Source organism: Apodemus sylvaticus, chromosome 5 (genome assembly GCF_947179515.1).
Source record: "Apodemus sylvaticus chromosome 5, mApoSyl1.1, whole genome shotgun sequence".
NCBI lineage: Eukaryota > Metazoa > Chordata > Mammalia > Rodentia > Muridae > Apodemus > Apodemus sylvaticus.
The window spans coordinates 45,632,915-45,660,876 of record NC_067476.1 but is presented as its reverse complement, the minus strand read 5'-3'; the positions used below and the strand labels follow the sequence as shown (position 1 = coordinate 45,660,876).

Sequence of the window (27,962 nt, the reverse complement as noted above, 5' to 3'; positions counted from 1 at the left end):
CCCAGGGGATTTTTGGAGTGAGAAGTTGGTTCTTCTCTCTGTCTCTCCTTGTCTGTATCTATTTCTGTTTCTGTCTTCTCTCTGCCTGTCTTTCTCTCATGTGTGTGTGTGTGTGTGTGTGTGTGAGTGTGAGTGTATTGAGTGTGCACTAGGGGTTATAAGTGTGTGAGTATGTGTATGTGTGAGTGTGTGTGTGTGTATGAGTGTATATATGAGTATGTATGTGTGAGTGTATTGAGTATGTGTGTGAGTGTGTGTATATGAGTGTATGTGTATGAGTGTGTCTATGAGTGTGTGTGTGAGCGTATTGAGTATGTGTGTGAATGTGTATGTATGAGTGTGTGTGTATGAGTGTGTGTGTGTGTGTATGTGTGTGTATGAATGTGTGTCTTTCATGGAACACCATTTTCACTTGAAAAGATCACTGACAAACAATGATATTCACACTTGTGTATTTGTCTCATGTATTCAAAAAAAGTAAGAAAAGGAAAGCCTGTCGCTCAGAAAAAGCAAATGACAGCATTTGTTGTCAGTGTTGAAACTGGAGCTCTCAAGTGCAATTGGAATTTTAGAAAGCTCTCACCTGCCACTCAGAGCCTGACAACCCTCAATACACTGTGACTTTTCTCATGCACTCTCTGGTGACTTTTCTCATGCACTCTCTGGCAACATTAAAGAATGTTGCTTTACAAATGTCATATAATGAAAGTCATCAAAATTTGGAAGATTTGCATAACAATGTGCTGATAAATCTGAGTAAGTCATTTATGATGGCATAAACACATGCATAATTATGCAAAAGATACTTTCAAAAGACTAGATTGGTCAAAAGTGTGTAGAGACTGTTTCCAATTTCACCAAGTAACCAGTGTAATGAATTATCATTTGTACAGCCTTGACTTGATAACAGAGAAAAATGTTCTCAGTACCCTAGAAAGGCAATTGTCTGGTTGTAGATAAACCAGTGAAGGGATAGAAAAGGTTCCGGAAACTCAATCATATGGAAAACAGTGCTCTGCGATCTCTCTCTCTCTCTGCTCCTTTCGAGTATCAAATTTTAGATATCAAATTCTATGACCCAGTTCCACAATAGGAAACATTGAATGGCTTCTTTCTATTAACTGTCAGAGGGCTATGTTTGCTTTGCTCACAGGTACCTAGAAGCAAGCTCTTTGTTCTTTGATCAAGAGGCTCATCCCCTTAGATTCCTTTTATCATTTTTATATTGAAAAGATAGCTCTGGAGACAACATGGTTTATACTTCATACTACCTCTGACTTGCTAGTCTTCAAGTTGATTGTGTCTCTCAATCTCAATGCTTATCTGAACGTGCTGTTTAAGACCCTTGGTGCTCTATAGCTTGCCTAACCTTCCAGGTTTACCTCATACCTATCTTTTATGTAGGTTGGTGTCAGCCTTAATGAGCTACTGAAACTTCCTACCAATATCTCCTTGCCCTCTCGTCTTTGTACACATACATGTGCGCGCGTGTGCGCGCACACACACACACACACACACACACACACACACATACATGCTCGGTGTCTCTTGTGACATATATCTTCTGGTCAACCTTTCCCATAGTGCCACCACCACTACCATCACCTGTCAAATCCTGTTTAGTTTATAAAACCTATCACTTCCTCTGGAACATTTTATGAGCCATACTTCTTTCCTCTCTTCCCTGGTCAGAATAAGGTGATCCAATTTGTGAACTTCAGATAGCCAGTTGTGTATGGATTATATTTTAGATATCTATATTAACATCTATTAGCATCTGTATCTTGAGCTGCGTTGAAATCTCTTCAAGGAAAGCACTGATGAGTGTGCTGATATCTTCCTCGATAGTCCATGGAAAGTTTCTGGCACGTATTATTTTTGTGATGAATATTCCCTGAATAAATAGCCCCAGGGTTCCTTCTGGGTATCAAATTCTATGACTCAGTTCCATGATAGGAAACAGTGAATGGCAATCTTCCTGTCAACTGGCAGAGGGCTATGTTTGCTTTGCATATATGTACGTACACGCAGGCTCTTTGCTTTTTAACCAAGAGGATCAACTCTTTGGATTTCTTTTTTCGTTTCTGAACTCAAAAGATAGCTCTGGAGACAACAGGGTATATTAAATGGATGGATTTTAATAAATTATAATGCACATATACTCATTAATAATATATGTTCCACATCAAGGCTTCAACAAAAATTAAAATTTAAATATCTGTTCTAATCTGGATATGAACTTATGTAAGAGTTCTGTAATAAGCTCACAATGAACTAGAATGAGGTGGGGAAAAAATTTAAAGAGATCCCTTGAAAACTGATGGGATATTACTCTACAGAAAAGTGGTAAGAGAAGTTAACAGCTCCTGGGCACTGAATATGGAAGCCTGTCCAAATATTGGCCATTCTTTAATTCCTCTAGTCATGGGAAAGCTGAGAAGAGGGTACTGATCTGTCTGCTCAGGGTTTAGATGGATGTCTGAGAATTTCACACACATTTATAATTCATTTTGCCCAAAAACCAGATTCTTCACTATGTACCCTTGTAAGCAAGAACAGCAAATTATTTCTTTGTAAGTAAATATTTATGATTTTTGTGACAGTATCGTGCTCCATATCGTTTTATAAAAATCAGAATGAACCATGGAGAGTTTTGAGAGATTTTTTTCACATGTGACATTTAACATATAATTTTATTTTGGAAACTGAAGATTTAGAAGTTTTCAAGGAAATGAAATGAAATCAATGTACAAACAGCCAGTTTTCTATGACCAAGTATTGGTACCTAAACTGTGTGATTCTCTTACATTTACTCTCTCTCTCTCTCTCTCTCTCTCTCTCTCTCTCTCTCTCTCTTTCTCTCCCCCCCCCCGTGTGTGTGTGTGTGTGTGTGTGTGTGTGTGTGTGTGTGTGTTTGTGCCTGTGTGGCTGTGTGTGGAGGCACCCATAACACTGTACACATGTGGAAAACAGACTTATGATCACTGGTTCTCCCCTCCACCATGTGTATTCTGGGAATAGAGTCCAGGCTGTGAGACTTTGCCACAGAAGCCTTTATCCACTAAGCCTTCTCGAGCTTCTTTACTGCTATGGCTTTGACAAGGCTAAATAGTACACACAGGATCTCTGAGACTGACTCTGCAAGATCCTGAAATGCCCAGCAAATATTCAACATCATTTTCTCTCAGTGCCAGTGAGGAAGGCAACATCAGTTCAACATGATGATAAAATATAAAAGCAACTTTATCTCACTAGGATTTGCCCCTGTGCTGCCTTCACATTTTAGTGACTGGGATAACCCATAGGCACCAAGCTCATGACCAGAGACATGAAACAGGTATGTTTTGACTCTGGGTATTAGAAACTAGCAGAAAACACCGACTTCATCTCTATTTAGAAACATATAACTAAGAGAGGACTCAAAATGGACCAGAGATAACTGGAAGCCTTAGCTGGGTTTTGTACAGCCTGCCACCAGTAAAGAGCACAAAGGAAATGGTTCATTCACTTCTAAGTAAACTGGAACTGTTATCTCCCTTTCTGACCCATGTGCTACTTGATCTAGCAAAAAATAAAACAAAACAAGCAAAACACCCAGAGTCACAAAACAGGACCTCTTCTTACAAAATTAGTGAAAGAATAATTTAACATTTTGATGGGGATCAATATAATGGTAGGATGTTATAAATGCTAACTTAAAGACATCATAGACATCTTGGATTGAAAACTATCTCCCCCCCCCCGGAAGGCATCAGGGGACTAGTAATTCCAGTACAAATTCAAAAAACACAAAGCAATATGATCTTTTCTCTTTACTAAACAGTCCAGATTTTTTCATTGTCTGTGTGCTCAGTATTTCCACACAGACAATTGCCAAGCATTAGAGGGTAGCTCAGGAGGAAACTGCTCCAAGACTAGAATGGATGTGGGGGCTGGAGGGGGCAGGGAGTGGAGGAAATGTCAAAGCGACTTTGATGATTAATTCTGTGCCACAGTCGCAGATCTCTCTCCAAGGTGACTGGTAGGTGCATCATGTTTTGTTATTGTCTTAGTTTCTACTTTTCTCCCTGGAATTCAAAGATGGGACTTTTGTGGATGACATAAATAAAGGGACTGCTACTTCTATTTCAACGTTCTTGTAGTTTGAACAGTTTGTCACCCTTCCTGCAGAAGTAATTATTTTACCTTCCTTGAGAAATCGAGCCAGGCTCCTCCATCCCCTTGCCTTCTGTCCACCTGTCTCCAGCCAGGTGAGAGTCTTGTGTCCCTGGGCTCTGTAACTCTCCGTGCTCTTCTAAAGACACTAGTGGCCCCAGTACAGCAAGCATGTCTTTAAAGGAAAATGGTTAACTTGTGAGGAGTCCTAATAACACAGCAAGGAAAATGGTTGGTAGATCTGAGTGATTTTTACTCCAAGGAACGAACAATCCTTAGAAACACTGTAAATTGACTCATTTATTTCCAGAAATACCAGGAGGTCAAATGTCCTAATTATTCCCTTTTTATAGATGAAGACTGAGGCAATAAGGCACCACAGTATCCAATATCATACAACCCATAAGCAACAGAGTCACAGTGCATAACCCAGGGAAGGTGGTCGCAGAATCCATTCTTCAGAGCCTTACTCTACCTGCAAAGTCCAGCACAACATCAAAGTTGTCTGAGTACTTGAAAGGCAGTAAACCCAAAGAGGAACTAAATAGAATTTGACTTGCTCGGAAAATGCTGCCAAAGGGTCCAAGGAGGAAAAAAGAATTAAAAAGGCAAAACGTTTTGATGTAGTTAAATGAAGGAAGTAGGAGGACTTGGGGAGAGGCTATACCTCAGTTGTTAAAGTGCTAGCCCTACAAGCAAGAGGATCTGAGTTCAATTCCCAGAACCCACATAAAAATATCAGGCACAGGGGCACACAATTGTAATATTAGTGATGCAGAGGCAAAAACTGGTAGTTCCCTGGGGCTCACTGGCTGGACAGTCTATCCTAACCAGTGATCACTCAGCCAATGACGTACTGCTTCAAAGGTTCTCATGCACCCCCACCCCCACCCAGGCATACAAGTGCGTGTACAGTTGTAGGTTCCTGAGCGTCCACACACACATGGACATCTGCATATACATGAACAGGTATAGATTTGCCCTTACATAAATAACAGAAGGCATATATGTATTTTGAAAAGATGGGTCTCTTTAACTAGAAGCACTGGCTTCTGTGATGCTGCTGCTACTGAGGTGTTTTCCAGTGACTCAGTTAATGATGCTGACAACTAAAACACGGTTGGGTTAGACAAAATTTATTCCCTGTCTTGCAATGCAATGAATTAGGCATGTATCACAATAACTACATCATTATCAGCACTTCTTTATTTGGAGAGTTAATATATTGTGATGCAGGAAGTGTGGTGAGAAATGGCCCTTAAAACAAACTGACAAGCATTACCATCCTTACTGTTTTAACAAAAGTGTACTATAATACATTTGGTTCCAAGGTGCTAGAAAAGACCATCTTTAAATGTTTTATGTTTTTCTATTCAACCAATATACCGTATGTATTGTGTATAATTTGAAACACGCATACATTGCAAATGGCTAAATTAAGCTAATAAATGTTCAAAACAGGCTTCTGCTCTGTTTATGAAATTTATCATTTAAAATTACTGAAACATATTGAAATAACAGGAAATCATATTGAATGTTATTTCACTGTAAAAATTTGTGGCTAATCACCAAAATGGGACAATATTTTTATTCCCCAAAGCCAACGACTGCGGGGTTTTCTTTCTTATTCCCTCTCTGCCTCTTGCTCTCTTAACAATCATGCATGTTTTCCATCCACTTAGGCAATTCTTATGCAAGAAGCTAAACGTAATTAAATGTGCAGGATGAAAAGATGGCCCAGGCACTGCTGGTACCCCCGGGACCTGAGAGCTTCCGCCTTTTCACTCGAGAATCTCTTGCTGCTATCGAAAAGCGTGCTGCAGAAGAGAAAGCCAAGAAACCCAAGAAAGAACAAGACATTGATGATGAGAACAAACCAAAGCCAAACAGTGACTTGGAAGCTGGGAAGAACCTTCCATTTATCTATGGAGACATTCCTCCAGAGATGGTGTCGGAGCCCCTGGAGGACCTGGACCCCTACTACGTCAGTAAGAAAGTGAGTGCTTACTTTATATGGCTGATACCTTCCCAATTAGGTGTGTAAACCAGGGGCTTGTGTGCATAAGAAGATGGCCATTGTCATCTGTGAAATAGTTCATGGCACTCTTTACTGCTACACATCTTGGAGAACAGAAACATGGATAAGATATGAAATCTCTGCTACAGAGGAATAAGCATAAAAGATCTCTACCATCTCACAGTATTGAGAGAAATGGGAAAACTTAAATTTGCCAGCAAAGATAAGCATCTGCTATTGCTAATCCACTTAACTGTTTGATAGACAGCCAAATTGTAGTTAAAAGGTGGATGCTAGAGTTATTTTTTAGTTCATACTTGGCTTGATATTTCTTACAATCATGAGTGTCCTATAAGACAGCAATTTACTTATCTCTTCCTAAAGGCAGGTAATTCATGGAGAAGCATCGTTACCCAGACGTACATTCATAGTCCTTTCTCTCCAACTTGGCGGATGATTGGGAACTTCTATAGGCTTCATTGAGATTGTGATAGGAGAACGTCTAGACTATCTACAAATAATTAAAGCATTACCACAATGAAAGAAATCAAAGTTAGGAGAGAAAATGTAGTGATAGTAATAATAGCAAGAGTCTCCATGTAATTTAATGGAGCAACTATGACTATGTTTTTCTGATATTTAAAATAACTACACAGTTCTGCCAGGATTAGTTTCAATACTTAAACCAGCTTTGTGAGACCCATAGAGAACATTGTTTTAATACCTAGATGACTATTTTAATCACAATGTATAGCTTACCTTAACCACAAGAAAATAGTTTATTGTAAAGACAAATTAACACCATTCCAAGTTGGTGATTTCTGGATTGACAACTAAACAGAACACCCTTACTTGTCAAAGTAGAACTTCACAAAAGCAATAGTTGAAGACACGGCATTCTTTAAGTAGTATATGATAAGAACTTTTAAGTCCTGGGGATGGGAGATAGCTCAGTGGTTCAGAACATTTGCGGTTCTTACAACAGACTGGGGTTTGGGTCACAGCACCCACATCAGGTGGCTCAGGATTGTCTGTAACAACTCCAGCAGATCTGACTTTCTCTGTGTGGATACTCTCACACGTGTGTCCACACATATACAAAGGCATACACACAGATAAAAATAAAACAAAGCTTTACAAACATTATGTTATTTTTACTAAGTTTAACAAAGGAAGGCATGAAATACACATTCAGATGCTTCTAAAATAAACTGTGATTTACTACAGAGATGATCAAGAACTATTTGAAATTTAGAACCTCTGATGTTATAAAGGATGGTTAACAATAAGATAATTCTCCCAGACACTAGAAAAATAGACCCCATTTGAGAAAAAAAAAATGTCTCAACATTTGCAGCCAATGTGTGTTGTCTCCTACTTGTAAGCCCAGCACTTGGAAGACAGAGCCTGAAGAGTCAGGAGCTCAAGGCCAGCCTAAACTACAGAGAACAGCTTGAGCCACAAACCCCAAAGTATGTTTTAAAAATTATTTTCAAGACATGGGAGTTTGTTGTACTTTGATATGAAATTGGTATTATTCATTTAAAAACACAAACAAAACAAAATGAAGAAGCCAACAGTTTGATCGGCTTATCAGGGTAGAAAGGGAAGAAATGGAGATACGACTCAATGGAAGGAGAGCCATATTTTCTTGCATTAAAAGCATTTCCTTTCCAATGACAATAATATCATCTCTTTATGAAAGGGATACCCTAGTCTAACCCCACCATTTGATTAAATAAGCTGTTTGGATTCTCCTGTCCTGTTTTCCCACGGATTTCCTGAGGCAAAGTGTCACTGTAATTCTTTTTCTACACGAGAATATAACATACACATTTTAATGTTAATTGATTGGCATCTGATTTTACAGGTCAGGCTTTCAAGTTTGGTTAATTTTCCAGTTTTCTACTAGAAAACAGAGTTGTTCTCTGTGCATGGGGAAGGATAGGCATTGCCCACTCTAAACTGGAAACCAGACTTGAATCATAATTCATTGACAGTGATTCTAAACTCTCTCAAGAGAGAAGCCCTGCCTGCATTTATGAAATAAATACCTCTGAGGATGAGGATTCAGGTACTACTTGCAGAAACGTAATGTGTGACTCTTAAAAGTTAAAGGGAGAAGACACCGTATGAATTCATAGAATTTCACCATAGTACAAAGCCATGTTGCTACATGACAATTTGTGTAAAAGACAACATAGAGCTCCAGAGCTTCATGTAATGGTTTGCTGTTGCTGATTGGTGATGTATCTTAGAGCCTAATATAACTAGATGAGTAAGACCACAATATATTTTAATAGCATTTAAGTTGGCCAGGTTAACAGCTTAAAAATAGTGGCATGATAATAATAGCTAACATTTGTTGGGCTCACCCTATGTCAGGAGCCACTTGAATACTCTAGTTCATTTCATACCAGTGAGCCAGTGAAGCAGTTGCTCTTGTAGTCTCAGTTTCCAGATTGGAAAGTAAAGCCAAGGCCAACTCCTTCACTTATCAAAGTCACGCTCCATCAATGATAGATCAAGGGTTTGAGCCCCGTCTGGCCAGCTTCTGGGCTCTTGACCGCTGGTCAAACTCTCTGCAGTAACAATAAATGTAAAATAAGGTGGTCAAAGTGTAGATACTTTGGTCCTGCTTAGAAGGGGGATCAAAATACCCATGGCTCACAGCCAACCAATGGACTGAGCACAGGGTCCCCAATGGAGGAGCTAGAGAAAGGACCCAAGGAGCTGAAGAGGTTTGCAGCCCTATAGGAGGAACAATAATATGTACCAACCAGTACCCCAGAGCTCCCAGGGAATAATCCACCAACCAAAGAGGGAGGGACCCATGGCTCCAACTACATATGTAGCAGAGGATGGCCTTTTCAGACATCAGTGAGAGGAAAGGCCCTTGGTCCTGTGAAGGCTCGATTCCCCAGAATAGGGGAATGCCAGTTCAGGAAAGTGGGGGGGGTGGGGGTTGGTGAGCAGGGGGTGAGGGGATGGGATAGGGTTTTTTTGAGGGGGAATGGGGAAAGGGGATAACATTTGAAATGTAAATAAAGCAAATATCTAACAAAAAATTAAAAAACCTTTCCTTTATATGACAGAAAAACAAAGATGGTCAAAAGTTGGTTGCACCACCTTTTGAAACACTTTGTACTGATTCTTTGTGAATTCCACATCATGTACCACAATCCCACTCATCTCCCTGTCCCTTTGCATATACCCTTTGCCCTTACAACATACAAAGACAAACCCAACATACAAAGACAAAACCAACCAACCAAGCACAAAAGTGCCTAACCATGGAAGCTGCAGTGTGTCATGGTGATCACACAGTACACTTTTGCCCAAACAGCCTGACTTGCAAACTTACTGGACTCTGCTACATCATCAATACTGGGTCCTCTCAGGTATCCTCTTGTGGCGCTGGGCTGTTCCATCTTTAAAATTTGGTGCTTGAAATATTCCATTGGGGTATAAATCTGCTGCTTCTTTCACAAAACTAAGAATTTCAATGAACTTATTTGTACTGATGGGGGGGTAGTAATTAGCATTCCAGATAATAACCATTGTGAACAAACTTCAGCCACACTTAGAAACCTGACTTTAGTTTTCCAGTCATCTCTTATATTTTCGAGTAGTTTATGGTATAGGTACATCATTCGATAACATCAGAACCCCAGACTTCAAACATCGCCTTGTAATTCTTTCACTACATAAATCATTAGACTTTTACTCCTTGTTTCTCAGCTCTCGGGGTATGCACTGTTATCCATTCAGGGAAAATGCACCACATTCACCAGTGTAGGAGCCACTAGCACCCACTGGCTAACTTTGCTAAGAAGCAGAGGGTTTCATGTTTAAAGGACAATTCATTCTTGCGTAGTCTATTTTGGGAGATATTTCAAAATACACGCCCCTTCTAACGTGGCAAGCAGAAATTGCTTTTTCAGGGAAATTGTTTCAAAGAGCATGAGTTAATGCACTTTAAATCACTGTGAACTTTTACACACCATTGCTGCCGCTGACTCCTAAATGGATCTTGATTGCTGTACCGTGAGTTCGTGACAGCCCACTAATGTGTCTGTAGTTCAAGGGCAGGCTTAGCTAGCGAGGCTCGTTGTCACTTGCCAGTAATCTTGATGCTAGTAAGGGATAGTTTATTTGCCCTCTTCCTAGAATTTATAGAGCTCAGCTCACTGAAAAATGGTTAGTTAAGAAACAGTTGGCTCTATGGTCTTAAACCCAGAAGGGCGGTGCAAGGGTTGCTTGTTCTCACCGCCCTTTCTGCTCACAGTATAAACATCCCTGCCTGCCTCTTCAAACAGAGGAGTTGCGAGTTACTGAGAATGTATGGGATATAGCCTTAGTAAAAGGGTGCAAACATATCATTAAGTAAATCAGTACATACAACAGATGTCGTGAAGGTGAACAGTGCCTTAAAGGTAAACCCATATTTAATTAGAACAAGCATTTATTGGCAAAGCACGCTATTAAAAACCATGGGGGAAATGAAGCCATAAACTGCAGGTTCTTTGTGCTCAGTCATTTATAAAAGTATCTAACCAGGTTCTCCCACAAATGAACCCTGTGTGGAAATTGCTACGTGATGATGATGATTACCAACAACGTGTGAGAGAGTACAAAGTAATATACTAAGAGTTAGTGGCAGGAGAAACAGCTAAGGAATGATCAGAAGGCAATGTTATTTAGCTGGGAAAATGGAGAGGAGGGAGTGATTTGGGTACTGAGAATGGAAAAAGAGATTGAATAATAACGTTGGCTGCATATTAGAGTTACCTGAAGAGGATGTTGAAAACACCTAAATAGCTATTTATACCCCCAAACTTAAATATTGACAATTTTGAGGAACTTCTAGGACATTCTAGCATGAATTTCATGAGAGGTAGGACAAGCTTGCATAGACCTTTCTACAGGTAGAGCCATCTTCACTGAGTCTATGACCACGCCCATCACAGCTGGAGGGAGAGATTGACAGGTTCTGAGTGGGACTGACAAGTGGATTAAATGGCTGGAACAGAGATGACTCTAGTAGTAAAAAATAAAGGATGATCCAACCTGGGAGCCTTGAAAGGTAGTCGTGAGTCTGCATAACTTAAATGCTAAGATGACGTTGTATGTTTCAGAGCATAGACTTTTAACTGTGGCTTGGCCTTTGAAGTCATGTATTTAAAATTAATTTTTAATGCAGCTGTCTTTCTTCAGTATGAGCTATGAAGCAGATCATTCTTAGTTCACAAAATCAGGTTCTATAACTTATTTAAATGTCTTAGATCAATTCAGCTGCTATAAAACGATGCAAGGCCACCACAAAACTAGGGTTGGAAGGTTTGAAGTTATTCACTTCCATAAATTCAATAATTAAATAGTGATATTCATAAAAGATTATTTTAACACTTATACATACTGAATGATCTAAAAAGTTACCAGAGCTGGAGACAGATGGCAAGCCTCAAATAGAAGTGAACCTTGTAAAGTTCTTTAATATAATTTTAAAAAATGGGTAAGGCTATCAGTTTGTATCAACAAGCTTGGGGGCCTGGAGGCAGATGAGGTAGTAGTCCACCGGGCCTTTATGTGTCTATCTGTGTAAAAGAAAAACACGTGTCCTGTGTCTAGTAAACAAGATATTGGTTATGCTCCAACTGGTCTAAATGAACATGTTTTTACAAAAAAAATCAGGTAAAAGTTCTCAATGTGGGTTGTAAATCCTTCAAATGAGCCTGCATGTCTAATTCAGTAATCTCTCTCTCTCTCTCTCATGTTTTCTTTTTCAGACTTTTGTAGTGTTGAATAAAGGGAAGGCAATTTTTCGATTCAGCGCCACCTCCGCCTTGTATATTTTAACTCCACTAAACCCTCTTAGGAAAATTGCTATTAAGATTTTGGTACACTCATATCCTTTTCATGCAAAAATGCCGTTTCTAACAGTTGGTTTTCAATGAAAGACCTTCTCATACTTTTTATAAGAATTCTTTACAGCAAATGGTAATGTTGCGAGCTTAAACAATTGATTGGCCTTCTGTTGTTTATAAAGTATATAGAGTTTATCATAAAAGTATTTTCCTGGTTCTAGAAGCAAATATGAAACATGCTAGCAAGTTTGTCAATGAACTATCCATACTGTATAGCAGAAATAAGAGCAAATCCTCTTTCCCAGTCTCATCTTCAACTAAATCATTTATCATTGCTGAAGAAGTCTAGCCTACTGCAGTCAATACAGTGCATTATACTATATAGTATATATAGTTAGCATCACTATATGGACTACCAAATACTCTGACACTCATACCTTAATTGGCTGCCTATTCCTGGGAAATTTACCCTTTTTCTCCTCCATTCTTCTGCTGCCCTCCTCTATATCCTCCATTTCTTTTTATTTTCTTCCTTCTGGAAACATTCATGAAACTGCTATGTGCCTCTGTACTTGGATAATAATGTATCACAAAGTCACCAACCTTGAAATTCTTTATGAGTCTGTGATGTGACTCAGTGGGACAAACTAGCCCAGCATGTTCAAGGGGACAAAGTTGGCTCCCAGTATGGCATACACAGGTGCGAACTATAATAGTAAAACACTCACGTGATGGGAAGAGCAAACATAGATTATAATAGATCCTGAAGCAATGACAAGATACATTTAAAATAGTGTTCCGTAGTGGGCATTTTCTATAAGCAACTTCAAAACAGGCTTATATAAAGTAAAATACATTATCATATGGACCAGGAAACAGGAGATAACCCTTTGAAATCCATATGAATTCTCTCATTCTCAAGCTTGATATTAGAAGGTGTTTATATTTTAAAATAAAATTATTTGTCACATGAAGTTCTGTGTAGAGAAATCTGTATTGAAACAGCAAGAACAATGTTCCTACCAGAACAGCTAATGATACTACCTTGTCAGCACAAAACATCCCCCCCTATAGCATGCTGCGAACTGTAAAGAAAAAAGTTGCATCACTATGGGGCTGCTTCAGTATCTGTTTACAGGAGAATTCCTAATCAATTCCTAACCTTTTAGAGAGAATCCTAGGCCATAAGGAAGGCTTTGACCTTTCTTATTAACCATGGACTGAACCCAGCCACGAAAGATTAATTTCACAGTTAAATCATGCTTCTGGATCTTTTGTGTTGGATAGATCTTAGGTGTCTATAATGAATTGACGTTTTTTCCTTAACTACAATCTACTTTATTCAGCATGCTTATCATGTGCACTATTTTGACCAACTGTGTATTTATGACATTGAGTAATCCTCCAGACTGGACAAAGAATGTGGAGTAAGTAGAATATGTTCTTGGAATGAAGACACACACACACACACACACACACACACACACATACACTCTCAGATTTTTCTGACAATCTGTGGTACGGTCTGACTTGTGGCTTCCGTTTTTTGAAGTCACGCTAAACACTTCTGTCTTTATAGTTTTGAGAATGGCAGACAAGCAAAGAACATCAATTTTTATTTTCAGTGCTTTTGGAGATTGCCATAAAGACTTTCTATACCATTGTAAGCCACCCTTTGCCAAAAATTTATAATCTAGCAAAATGTCATTTAGAATATTTGCAAATACATTCTGCTAGATGTATTTGTCCTAGTGGGTCCTGCTCTCAGATTGAGGCAGCTCTTTCAACTGAAATACCAGATACCATTTATGACTTACAGTGAACAAAACTGAAACACCTATGAAAGTTGACACTGTAAAACTTTTCCAGTAAGACTAAATGAGGCATTTAGACACCTATAAATTTCATTTAATTTTAATAACAAAATATGAAAAGCTAAGTAAAGGGAATATTTGGATATGAACCTTTTTATTTTATTGTGTGTGTGTGTGTGTGCGTGCATGAATGTTTTGCCTACATGTATGTCTATACAACATGTGCATGTAATGCTCAAAGAGACTAAAAGAGGGTTTTAGTTACCCTGGACTGGAGTACAGAATGCAGTCTGGGTCCTTTGAGAGACCAGCCATCTGTCTAGTCCTGAATTTTTTTTAAGGGAAAAGTAGTATCTTTGAGATGTTAAAGACGCTATTAAAACAGTTTGAGTGTTGCAAGAGTTTTTGGCTTGCACATTTCAGTTAGGTAACTTTTCAAACCAACAACATCTAGTAGGCTTTTGCATTGTAGACAGGCACAATTGTGGTTGTCACTTCAAATAAATAAATAAAATATAACAAATGAAGTCAAACAGAATCGAATCCACATGGAATCTAAGGAAAAGAGACGATAGGAAGGTAACTCAGCTCTGAGAGGAAAACAGGTCGCTTTGTGTAGTTCACAGACATCCAAACTGAAATACAAGCACATGAAGGCATCACATGGTAAAATGCTTCTCTTCTTAAAACTCAGCTCCTTGCTAAGGACCAATTATACTTTCTGCCCTTGTAGCCTATGGAGCTGGGTGGGGGTGGGAGATGCAGAGAGAATGTGCTTGGGAAACTAAATGTAATGATTTCTGTAACTACTTTTTTGTTCCTCCTTATGAGGGAATGTCTCACACAGAAGCATTTCAGAAACACCTATCCTAACACTTCACACATACTCAGACTATAAAACACTATGAGTTGCCATAAGACAATCAAATGTTTCTATGGCTTAGATGACATACTCTGAAAACTAATCTCTAGTTGTGCTTTTAAAGGATGTAGTGTTTAAAAACAAGTACTCTCAGCTATTTTTGGAAGAAACAGAAATAGCTTAAGTTGTCATCACTCAGAGAAATGGGCTAGAACACACAGCGATAGACCATAAACTCAAAAGCTGTTTGCCCCCTTGAAGGCTGAAGCTTGATTTCAAGCAAATTTAAATACAAAATTAAATTGAAGAATTTAGTATATCTGTGATCTGAGGATTTTAGGCAAATATGGACATGAGATCCTTAAAAACTGATATATTTTGTATGATCATAAACATATACATGAAGGAGACAAAGAGACAGATGGGAGGCAGTTTTATAATTCTATGCCTGTCTCTTAAGAATAAGAAGTAAAACTGATTCCCAATTCACTGTAATAGCCTTAAATGAGCTTAGCCTTTGAAAACTTGGATAGGAATATTTCAATTAAAATAAGTGAATGCACTCTATGTGGCCTCTCAAAGAAGACACCAACTATGTGCTTACTGAAAGTTAACACTTGACTAACTCTTTTTAATTGCCCACTACCAGTTAGAACACTGCCCTTAAGCATATAGAAGATGAGAAACTATTTTTATAGGAACATCTTTATTAATTCTTTGAGATTTTCACACAGTGTATGTTATCACATTCACTCTCCCCAACTCCTCCAAAAATCTATTGTTCTAAAATGTAAGCAGCTTAACAATTTTGAAGAACACATTTATGACAAATGTATTATTTTCTCTTAAGCTCAATACTTGACTGAGTCTAATAATTAAATTAAGATTCTTAGGTAAGTACAAATTTTTACAAAATTTACTGCATTTTTTTAAAGCTTAAAAAAAAAAATAACCTAGCATTTGTCATGCTCAAAAAACCATCTCTTTAACTTCTTGTCTCTAGTTTCTAACTTGGCTTCGGTTCTTTTCCTAGGTATACATTTACTGGGATCTACACCTTTGAGTCACTTATAAAGATCTTGGCCAGAGGATTTTGCTTAGAAGATTTCACATTCCTTCGTGACCCATGGAACTGGCTGGATTTCAGTGTCATTGTGATGGCGTGAGTAATTTTCTTTTTTTTTTTAAAGTGTGGAAAATTCAAAGGAATGAAAAAAATTGTTGTATAAATCAACTTAAGACATGTTTTGAATACACAGATTTCTTGTTACTCTATGCCATGCATATTATGATAATATGAATAGACTATTAAAAGATAGATAAGTCTAGCAAATCAGCAACGTACAGAATTGCTTTATTGTCCCTTAGCCTTTGAGCAATAAATGGAGTTACTTTATATCCCACCATCTTTTCCATCTTCAAAGTCAAGTTACTTATTAACTACAATTTAATAGAAACTACGGTGCCAAGATAAATTCTGCAAACAATCATCGACATGTAAATGAAAATTACATTGAAATACAGCTACATTTTTTCCCTTAAAGGCAGATTTCAGCCTTTGTCATCTAGAGCTTTGTCATCTAGAGCTTTATCAATTCTGTGGTGTTTCTCAAGGGGCTTTAGATGCCAATCCAACTTAGTCACTTAAAATGAACTTTGCCAAAACTATCAGTAACTCTGATTTAATCCTACAGGTATGTAACAGAATTTGTAAACCTAGGCAATGTTTCAGCTCTTCGAACTTTCAGAGTCTTGCGAGCTCTGAAAACTATTTCTGTAATTCCAGGTAAGAAGAAAACGGTGTAAGGTGGTAGGCCCTTATATCTCCAACTTTTCTTGTGTGTTATTGTGTTTGTGTGTGAACTCCCTATTACAGATATGTGACAGAGTTTGTGGACCTGGGCAATGTCTCAGCGCTGAGAACGTTCAGAGTTCTCCGAGCATTGAAAACAATATCAGTCATTCCAGGTGAGAGCTAGGTTAAACACTGAGGCTGACTTTAATCATACTGTAATAATATTGGAATTGCAACCTCACCATTGGCCTTGTGGCTTTTTGTTCAAGTCTGTCACATTCAAAAATGCCAGACGGTGTTTCAGTGTTGCTTCAGTTCCTTTACAACATTGATAATTTCACCTTTATTCAGAAAGCCAGCCTCTGAGTTTAACAGAAAGTTGCATGAGATACCCACATATCATCAATGAGTGTTTCTGTAATCCCTCTCCTGCATTTAAGATGTATGTCTTCTCTCCTGCATTCTGATAAAGCTTCGATGTCATGCCCCTACTGACTGCCTTGTATTTTACCATTCGCTCCAGATCTATTTCAAAAATAGATCATTATTGTAAAGAAGGAAAGGCTATGGAGCAGCATGTGTGTGGCATGGGATCTCTAGGATCTTAAAATTCTTTTGGCCTTTTAATTCACTGCTACTTGCGGCTGGCAGAAAGAATGAGTTGAGAGAAACAGCTTCGTGAAACACAAAATTGAAAAGAAAAGTAAATTAGTATTCCACGTGTTTGGGGAAACACTTGATATCACACAGAGAGAACTTCCTAAAGATTTGTGAACATTGGTTCAGAACCTTCTGGCAGCATGGTGTTCATATAGAAGTGGTCAGCCTTCCATCTGTTCGCAAGTCATGAGACTGACTGTACATAAAGCTTTTATGTCTATGTAGAACAAGCTACCATTTGTGAAGGGTGTGGGATGTGTGCCTCTATTAAGAAGAACTCTTGTCATATATCACACTCCTAAGCTGACATATAGTTCTCTCTTCAAAGGTTTAAAGACCATCGTGGGGGCCCTGATCCAGTCGGTGAAGAAGTTGTCTGACGTCATGATCCTCACTGTGTTCTGTCTGAGTGTCTTTGCTCTAATCGGACTGCAGCTCTTCATGGGCAACCTGAGGAATAAATGCTTGCAGTGGCCCCCGAGCGATTCTGCTTTTGAAACCAACACTACTTCCTACTTCAATGGCACAATGGATTCAAACGGAACATTTGTTAACATAACAATGACAACCTTCAACTGGAAGGATTATATCGCAGATGACAGTAAGACTCTGTTGCCACTGTATGGTAGCCTTAGTGTTGCTGAGTGAGTTTTTAACTACAAATAATTCAGACTGTGTTTGAAGCCACTTTCTAGATAGACTTTATTGATGAATTTTTGGGAAATGACTGAAATAATTAAACACTGATGATACTTTTAAAATTTATCCTGGGGTTGGGGGAAGGTTGATGCACCCATGCACAACTGCACACATGAAAAGGTCAGAAGGCTTGTGTGAGTCACTTCTATCCTTCTACTGTGTGTATCCTGGGGATCAACTCCAGGTCATCAAGGTCAAAAGCAAGCACCATTACCCAGTGAGTCATCTCATCGCACCAGCCCCAAACTCTGCTGTGTCATTAAAGTAAATAGAATTATTATGGAATCAAATTGGTTATTTTCTATATTAACAGGCCACTTTTATGTTTTGGATGGACAAAAAGATCCTTTACTCTGTGGAAATGGCTCCGATGCAGGGTAAGAAGGAAATAATAAATAGTAAATGATGATTATGATGATAAATAATAATACTAATGTAAAAGAGGTAGGAGAAATGCCATATGTGTAAGTTGTAAAGAATTGCTGTCTCGCTAGGAAGTATAGTCTCTGAACCATAGATGATCCCTGGAAAGAGAGTTTGGAAAATTCTCAGAGAATAAACATAGTCACACCACCATGTTGCCAGATAGAGAGCCAGCTAACTAGAAAACACATTTACTCAGAAATCTGCATGCTACCACTGACCTCAGCTGTATACATAAATCAGCCCCAAATGGAAACAGGTGAGATGTCTGTGCATCTGCAAATAAACACATAACATGCTCTATACACATATAATGAAACATTGTTAAATGATAAATGAATCCGAAACTCATGGTCATATGTGAGAAAGAAAAATTCAACCTGAAAAAGCTACTCACTATAAAATCCTAACCACATGATGTCTGAAAGGGATGAAACAACAGAGATGAACCAAAGATCAGGGTTTAAAGGGACTCATGATGGGGGACAAACTCAATGAAGCACAGTGTATGTCAGGCAGGAAAAGTATTCTATAATTCTGTAAGCATAAATACATAAAGCAATTATCAAGTCATGTAACAAACATAAAAAATAATTGATTAAGCTTTGGGGCTCTGGAAGGTAGGATTGGAGGTCCCACAATGAAATTTAAAAAATGTATATGACAAAAAGAATTTACAGATAGCATTGATATATAAAACAACCTCTAACATGTGAGGTAAAGAGCAGTGGGGTAAAATTTCCTGAATGTACCTTAGGAGGTGAGCAAAATCTGAGGCACTAGGAGAAAGAACAGTTGCCTAGTAATGAAGTGCATCCCACAGAATTGTGGAGGACCAATCCTGACGCCCCTGTATGTACACACAAGTGTCGAACAGCTGAGAAAATGGAGAGAGATGGTCACTCACTGTAAGAGTGAAAAGTTACAGACAAGCAACAGGAAAGGTCTAGAAGGATCCTTGTGCTGATGGGTTAGAGTTTGGAGTAAAAGAGATTCTTCAAGTGCAGCTCACTATAAACAAATGGTTACGTGTAGACATATTTATGTGTTTATGTGCATGCACATCTCAAGTCAAAAGGTACACAGGGACCTTCTTGTTCCATCAGCTGAGGAAGGAACAAAGAAGTTCCAAGGGCTTACTAGCAATAAATGCTAGATGCCACCAAGACCTTGGATTCTGATACTATTCTCCATAAAAAGAACTAGCACTAGCAGAGGAGCGCCTGAGTCTAGCACTGCCTCAGGAAATAGAGCAATATTAGTTTGGAAGACATAAGGTTAAAATGTGCTAGTGGGTAAAAAGAAAACCAAGGTATGAAATCATGAAGGTTGTCTGTTACAAGTACAAATTCCAACAGTTCCCAGAAATCAAAGATGGCAATTTTTGTCTCTTTGTATAGTTCTTTTTGTTTCTACTTGTTTGATTTCTGCCCTGAGTTTGATTATTTCCTGCTGTCTACTCCTCTTGGGTGTATTTGCTTCCTTTTGTTCTAGAGCTTTCAAGTGTGTTGTCAAACTGCTAGTTTAAGTTTCCTCTGGTTTCTTTGTGTAGGCACTTAGAGCTATGAGTTTTCCTCTTAACACTGCTTTCATTGTGTCCCATATAATAAACCCAAAAGATGCTCCAACATATAACAAGGACAGATGCTCCACTATGTTCATAGCAGTCTTGTTTATAATAGCCAGAAGCTGGGAAGAACCCAGATGTCCTTCAACAGAAGAATGGATACAGAAAATGTGGTACATTTATACAGTGGAGTACTACTCAGCTATTAAAAATAAATAATTCTTAACCTAATAAATTCTTAGGCAAATGGATGCAACTAGAAATTATTATCCTGAGTGAGGTAACCCAGTCACAAAAGAACACACATGGTATGTACTCACTGATAAGTTGATATTAGCCCCAATGCTCAGAATATACAAGATACAATTCACTGATCACATGAAGCTCAAGAAGGAAGACCAAAGTGTGGATGTTTCGGTTCTTCTAGAAAGGGAACAAAACACAGGAGCAAATACAGAGACAAAGTATGGAGCAGAGACGGAAAGAAAGGCCATCCAAAGACTGCCCACCTGGGGATCCATCCCATATACAATCACCAAACTAGGAGGCTATCATGGATAACAAGAAGTGTTTGCTGACAGGAGCCTGATATTGCTGTCTCCTGAGAGACTCTGCCAGAGATTGACAAATACAGAGGCAGATGCTCACAGCCAACCATTGGACTGATCACGGGGTCCCCAATGGAGAAGTTAGAGAAAGGACTGAAGAAGCTGAAGGAGTTTGCAACCTCATAGGACAAATAACAATATCAACCAACTAGAGCTCCCAGGGTCTAAACCACCAACCAAGGAGTACACATGGAGGGACCCATAGCTCTAGCCACACATGTAGCAGAGGATGGCCTTGTTGGGCATCAATGGGAGAAGAGGCCCTTGATCCTGTTAAAAGTTCGACGCCCCAGTGTAGAGGAATATGAGGGCATGGAGGTGGGAGTGGGTGGGTAGATGGGGGCCATACCCTCATAGAAACAGGAGGAGGGAGAATGGGATAGAGGGTTTCTGGGGGGGGGATCAGGAAAGGGGATAATAGTTGAAATGTAAATAAATAAAATATCCAATAAAATATGGCAATTTTTAGCAAGAAATAAAATATCATTCAAATTATAAAATAAAAACCAATGAAAACTTAGAGATTGCAGACAAACATCCCATACAGTAAAATCCCAGGTAGATTTTGGACAAACCCTGCCACTTCTAAGAGATCACCGCATCTAAGCTGTTAAATATTCATGGCATGTTCTCACTCTATTTCAAAGAGTAGAGTCTAGAAAGGGAGGAAAATATAAACTCAAGAGTGGAGAAACCTATCTGGGACAGAAGAGTGCTAAGGGAAAACTGAGTATATCAGCAAAGACCGTGCTTAACCATGATGTATTGATATCAAAACCAGATCTTCGTGATACAGAAAATACCATCCTCAGCATCTCCCATAAGATCACGTGTTCTAAGATGGGAGGTTATTTCAGACAGCTGTACAGAACTGATTAACAGGTGACCTCGCTCACCTGTTTCTCCTTCTTAAAGTAAAATGATTGATTCTTAGCACTTTGTAAAGAGTAAGTGCCGATGACATCAGAGCAGAAATGTCTGGCTGCTTCCCCTTTGCTTTTCTAAATAGCCATAAATTTGACTCTCTTGTTCTTGTTCTTCTTCTTTTTTTTTTTTTTTTTTGGCTGGTGTCTCTAACAGATTTCACCTGAGAGCAATCAGCTAAAGTGTTCTGGGAATATAAGCCTCATCAAAGATGATGACTCTGGCTTTGGACAATTCCCATAAATACAGGGTGATTGGTAGGAATAGCTGCACTTTCTCTACTGTCCCCACCATTGCTTCTTTCTTTCCCAGACAATGTCCAGAAGGGTACATCTGTGTGAAGGCCGGACGAAACCCCAACTACGGCTACACAAGCTTTGACACATTTAGCTGGGCCTTCTTATCGCTGTTTCGACTCATGACTCAAGACTACTGGGAGAATCTTTACCAGTTGGTAGGGACTAAATCTACACAAGTGGGATTTGTGGTGATGAACTCATACAAAATGCTAAGTATAACACTCAGGGACACTAAGGAGGTTACAGTATTAGAGGGAATGACCCTAGAGTCCTCCAGACTGCTCTTCTCCCCTCCCTTCCCCTCCCCTGCCCTTCCCTCTCTCTCCTCTGCCCTCCCCTCCCCCATTGCCTCTTCCTCACTCCTATATCACTTAAACATAAACTCACATATACATACAATATAGTAAGTTTTATAGATAAAAGACCCTCTGCCTATGGGTTTCCCTCTGGAAGTACAGATATTTAAAAATAGATGCAGAAATACCATATGGGGGAGTTTCCTATATGAAGAATATATATTCACATACATACACAAACATACATTATGCAAATGCATGTATGGAGAATTTCTTATATAAAGGCTATTTAACTAAATCTATAGACTGGGGAAGCATGGCATTTATAGTGTTGTCCTGCTTTCAGAACCCTAATAATGATCCTTTAATGTAGATTAAACAAGTAATATTTTGAAGTGTATTTGTGTCAAGTGACATGGCAGTCATGCTGCTGATAAACTGTGTGCTACGTTTGTGGGAACACATTTGTTCATTTTAAACACCAAAAACTATTTTGTCAAAGTAGTTGGGTATTAAAAACCATCAATCTCCTGATTTTTAGCTATTGCAGTCTAATTTTTATTGTGGGAATACTATAGTAAAACATTAACAAAATCATTGCTTTTCTACACTAGACATTACGCGCAGCTGGGAAAACCTACATGATATTTTTTGTCCTGGTAATTTTCTTGGGCTCATTTTATTTGGTGAACTTGATCCTGGCTGTGGTGGCCATGGCCTATGAGGAACAGAATCAGGCCACGCTGGAGGAAGCTGAGCAGAAAGAGGCGGAGTTTCAGCAGATGTTGGAGCAATTGAAAAAGCAGCAGGAGGAGGCTCAGGTACTGAGTTATGGCTGGGTCTTTATTGCTCTTATAGTTTCTTACTCGATATCTTTGCCTGTAGCTGAGCCTGACCAGTGTCTGCTATGGTGACCATTCATCCCTCCAACCCTCCCATCGCCGATAAGGTCGGGCAAGCTAGTCTTTCAGTGGGCCTTGATTACAAGTATTTCGTTACAGTTATAATTTGTACTTTTCTAACAACTAACGAAGCTTTCTGTGCTTTTCTTTTTCTTCTGTGCCTTTCTTTTCTGAAATGTGTCCTGAAACCTTCATACATTTTATCTTCTTTCTTTTTTCTTTTGTTTGGCTTTGTTTTCATTTTTCAGGTTGTTTATTTTCTTACTGAGTCTGACATGGTCAGTCATTATGCACTATAGGCACAAGTCTTTGACATATGTATGCTTTGCTGGAGCGGTTTTTCCATTCCTCTGATAATAGGTTTAAAGCAAATGGTTTTATTTTCTTTAAGCAGAGTTTATTACATTTCTTTGAATTTTTACTTTTAGATTTAATGCTCTTCGTATGGCATCTAAACTGTTTTAAAATAAGCACCTCAAATTTGTCCCTATATTGTCTCCCAAAGGTATACACATTTCTGCATTACCTTGTGCTCAATTCACATTCTAAATGAATGTGGGGTGTAAAATGTTAGTTGTATATATTCTGTTTTATATACATAGGCAGATTATTATTTCAAAGCCATTTTGGGAAACAATATCATTTCTCTGCTAAACAGACTTGGCATTTTGTCAATAGTCAGTGCCCATATGTGTATCTGGTTGTACACTCTAATCTGGCTAGCTGATGTATTTGTTATAGTGACTCTTACACCAGTGCTGTACTCTCTGGACTGTTGTGGATTTATAGTTTTATAGATGACTGTGTTATACTAATATTTTTCAAAGATATTTGAGTTTTAAATTAAGCATCTCTATTTCCGACTAGATAGTTTCTATCTCAATATCTTCCACTTGACCACCTTTTTTATATTGCCTAATTTGCCGTTAATTTTATCTAGTGTACTTTTCATATCAAACATTATGGCTGTCCCTGATTAGTTTCTTAAACATGTATAGCGCAGTTGTAGCATCACTTTAATGTCTTTGTCTCTTGTCTGTTTCTGGTTTTGGTATGCTTTGCTTAATTTTTTTCTGTGTTTATCATGTGTTTCATTTTTTTCCTTTTTAAAGTTCTGAAAATCCTCAATTGATTTCTAGAAAGTTCAATTTGGGGATTGCCAGATATTCTTGTATTCATGTAAAAATCCTTTGTCCTTGTGATGAGACAGTTCCAACATGAATTAACAATTTGCCATTTCATATCTTCTAACATTTGAAGCTTTGGCAGATAGGACCAGAGTAGTATTTAATGTAAAGATGATTAGTCACCCACAACTGCATGACAACCCTTCCTAAATACTCCACTCACTGTTCTTTAAAATGAAATGCTTACCAATGCAAGTGGTCAGTACACACATAGCTTAGTGTGCATGGAGAATGCCTTCTCTCTAATATTCACCTCAGGAACACACACACACACACACACACACAGAGAGAGAGAGAGAGAGAGAGAGAGAGAGAGAGAGAGAGAGAGAGAGAGAGAGAGAGCTGAGTACTCAATGTGGACTTCAGAAAAGCTCTACAGTTCTTTCTTCTTTAGCCCTTTCCTTATGTGCCTGTTCTGTGAACAATAGCCACTCCTGTTAGCCTGCCTTCTTAGCTCTACCTACCCTTCCACTGCATTTCCACCTACAAGTCCAAGATTTTATAACTTTCAGCTCTAATGGAGCTTTGGTGCTTTACCAAATGACTGGGAAATGTTTTAGAACATCTTGACTAGAGCTTTAGTGTCTTCAGAACCATCATGTTACCTACCTTTTCATCTTATTTATTATCTCAGGAGAGGGCAAATATAGCTCCTGCTATTCCAGCTGCACCAGAAGTAGAAGTCCATGTAAAATGGTTTCACCTACCAGCTTTTTAAGAGCTTCTATATTTGTTTCAGATGAATAGGCATGGATCTTTTCATGATCATTTGAATTACAGTGCATAATTGGAATTATAGAATCAAAAATTAAATTTTCCACAATCCTGAGTTACTTGTAGGTGCTACATTGATAACGCAGTTTAAAGAGTTAGTTTCCCCTGAAATACAGCCACTTTGTGGTAAAATATGACATTTAGAATTTAAAATGTACAGTCTTTTATACTTGAGAAATGAAATGCTAAGCTAGGTTTAGACTTTTATAAATAATAAGAGTTTAAAAGAGCTGGTTGTCTACCTCATGTTTAAAGAATCTAAAATGTGCCATCCTCCACTAAATTATCAATTATTGGATTGCAGTGGCCAAATCATGATTGGATATAATGTTAGTTTTCCATCACTTAAAACATAGCTTAAAGGAGGCAGCATTGGAAATCAGAGTACCAAGTCCATTTTAGTTTTTTACTGATAACATGGTTACTAATGATTGGTGAATGATGGGGGGAGTGGGACAGAAAGTTACTTGGTACACCATGGGGCTGTGTGTACCTCAATGAAGCCCAGGCCTTTCCGTTGCCTAGAACCCTTTAGAACATGCCCTCTAGCCAATGACCTCATGAAACACAGCATTGCTTTCATTGTATTTAATGTTTGTTAAGGGTCCTGTAAGCTTACTTGTTTTGTAGAAGAGAAATGTACTCAGCTCAGTGGATTCACAAAATCAAATGCAAGTTTTAAAAATGGAAAAGCTAACATGAGACCAAAGTATTCTATCCTCAATCCCTATAATCCTATCCTGTATTTAATTACTGACTTTTAAACTTCAATACTAACCACTTTACCCTATTCTAGGCTCATTAGGTCTACTGGGAAAATATTAGAGAAAGCTATAGGATGCAATTTGAAATCATGATATTTAGTTGATCTACTACAAAATGGTAGACCTTCAGGTATAGTTAATGTCTTATGACTTTGAATGGGTTTTTAACTTGATTCCATGTTTAAAATAAAGGATTAGTCATGTGATTGTATTTTTAAGAACTTATAGTATAAATTATACAGTCTGAGTCATAAAGAACTGACCTAAAAAAATGTCACCTACTCAAACATTAAGCACTAACTTGTTATTGGTTATAAGAGGAATTTAGAATGTTAGTTGTGAACAATTGACTATTAATCCAAGCAAGCAGGAAGTTGGCAGCATCACAAGGTTGGGCATAAACAGGTGCACGGACATGAGCATCGAAAGGAAACATCTGCCTTTGAGGGAGTCGGCCAAGCTCTGAGAGTCAGTGACAACCAGTGACAGATGTGAGCTGATGGGTGACATGGAAAATGTGTTGTGTCGGAGGTTGCTTTTGTTGCCTTAAAATAAAAGTCTGTTTTGGTTTTAAATTGTTTGAACTGTTCCTGAGAATAGGCAGGGAAATTGTGTCATATGCAAAACAAACTCCAGAAGTGATTTCAGTGAATGATCATTTCAGGACCGTGGCCAGAGGGTACTAGCACTACTTCCTACATTTCCAGGGACAAACAAGTCAATAAATGATCGGCTCTGGCATCTCTGTGTCTGCGTCTCCTCAAGGAAGCAAGGAAAACTAGGACTTTATTTGGCTAGAGCAAAGATACTTGTGTATTCATTCACTCAGCAATACTTATTATGCACCTCTTACCCCTAACACACTCTGTACTGTGACTTGCTAGCAACAAGTGCTTTATTGGCTTGCTTTGTTGCACAGAAATGGTTATATTTTGCAGCATCTTCACTATTTCTCATCTGTCTGCAAAATTTAACAAATGATGGACAACCAAGAATCCAAAGGAATATTGACTGTCTTACTATCATACCATGTTATAAACAATTAAATACTGTGGAAAGGTTTCAGTTACTACATGTAGGCCTTGCCTCACATCAGTGTTTAAATCTGGGACCCTTCATGGGTTCAGTGTTTAATATTAACACATATCCAAATTCAAGATGGGACTCAGTATCCAACACCCACTGAGATCCTGCTGACCCCAGAGATGCTGCAACATGGTGTGTTTCAGTTTAAGGCTTTTATTTTAGTGGACATCAAGTTAAAAGACAAAATTATTGAAGAGGTGCTTGCTTCTTCTCAGGAAGGGACAAAGCACACAGTGATGGCAAAATTTATTAAACAGGTTTTACTTGTATCCTTTTCTAAAGCATAGCGTCCCGACACACACCGTTCTTACACAGCCATCCATGAGATCTTGAAAACCAAGGCTAGGCTGTCCCCCACTCTACACCATTGTTACACAATTGATTGTATGATGCCTTTTAAATTTTTGCTCACCAAACATTTGCTGAGAACTGAGTCTTGTGTCACACCAGCCACTGTAAAGGAAAGAGTGAAATGTCCATGTGACTTCCAAGAGGAAGATAGAAAAAATGGTAGATACATTAGAGTTATTTATACTTGGTAATGACACATGCAAAAAATATGACCAATATTTTCCTAATTTAACCTTTTCTACTCTGAGCTCCTGTTTAAAAACAGGAACATATTTAATGGGCACTTGGCTCAATACATGTTGTCTTGTTGCACGTCCTTGATAAGTCATGGTTAAGCCATTTCCAGCCTAAAATTATTATTCTTACAATAAAAATGTAAAACATTTCCCATGTTTTTTTTTTATAAACCACAGATCTGGCTTTGTTTCATTGATAAATCCAGAAATTAAAAATGTATAAGAATGCATGATGCGGAGATATACAAAGAAAATATATGGGATATTCTCATACTTTTAAGGGAAAAAATAGTGAATTGTTTACTGATATGCTTATCACTTATAACATGAAGTTTGTAAACATTTAAAATTTTACAACCGAAAGTGATATGCTGCACTGTCTTGCATTAAAGCAGAGGACTAGGTGTAACCCAAGCCAAAGATGAAAACTGGCCAGACCATGATGACCCTTCTATGTAAGGTAAAAGTACCACAGACTGAAGGTTTGGGCTTGTGTTGTGTTTGAGATGTGGCCCATGTAGCCCAGGCTGGCTTCAAATTCCCTGTCCTCCCCCTGTCCTCTTTTCTCTGCCTCCCAAATGCCAGGCTTACAAATGTATGCCACCACACCCTAAGCTTTAAATGTCACAAAATTCAAAGAAAAGCAAACAAATGAAACAGGACCATGAGCTTATTC

At 38.4% G+C, this 27,962-nt stretch overlaps 1 protein-coding gene across 6 annotated transcripts in view; it reads left to right on the top strand.

The window, feature by feature from the left end:
- Window positions 1-5,887: 5,887 nt before the first annotated feature.
- The window catches only part of LOC127685410 (sodium channel protein type 3 subunit alpha), a 79,592-nt gene continuing 57,517 nt past the window's right edge, over window positions 5,888-27,962 (top strand). For 2 of the 6 annotated variants that reach the window (XM_052182596.1, XM_052182594.1), the window contains exons 1-9: window positions 5,888-6,151; window positions 11,962-12,080; window positions 13,377-13,466; window positions 15,749-15,877; window positions 16,592-16,683; window positions 17,499-17,771; window positions 18,183-18,246; window positions 21,704-21,845; window positions 22,601-22,807. In XM_052182596.1, coding sequence (XP_052038556.1) covers window positions 5,888-6,151; window positions 11,962-12,080; window positions 13,377-13,466; window positions 15,749-15,877; window positions 16,592-16,683; window positions 17,499-17,771; window positions 18,183-18,246; window positions 21,704-21,845; window positions 22,601-22,807 — 1,380 coding nt within the window. Of the gene's footprint in view, window positions 6,152-11,961; window positions 12,081-13,376; window positions 13,467-15,748; window positions 15,878-16,409; window positions 16,502-16,591; window positions 16,684-17,498; window positions 17,772-18,182; window positions 18,247-21,703; window positions 21,846-22,600; window positions 22,815-27,962 lie in introns of all 6 variants that reach the window. The other 4 variants (XM_052182597.1, XM_052182595.1, XM_052182592.1 and 1 more) reach the window with 3 other exon arrangements.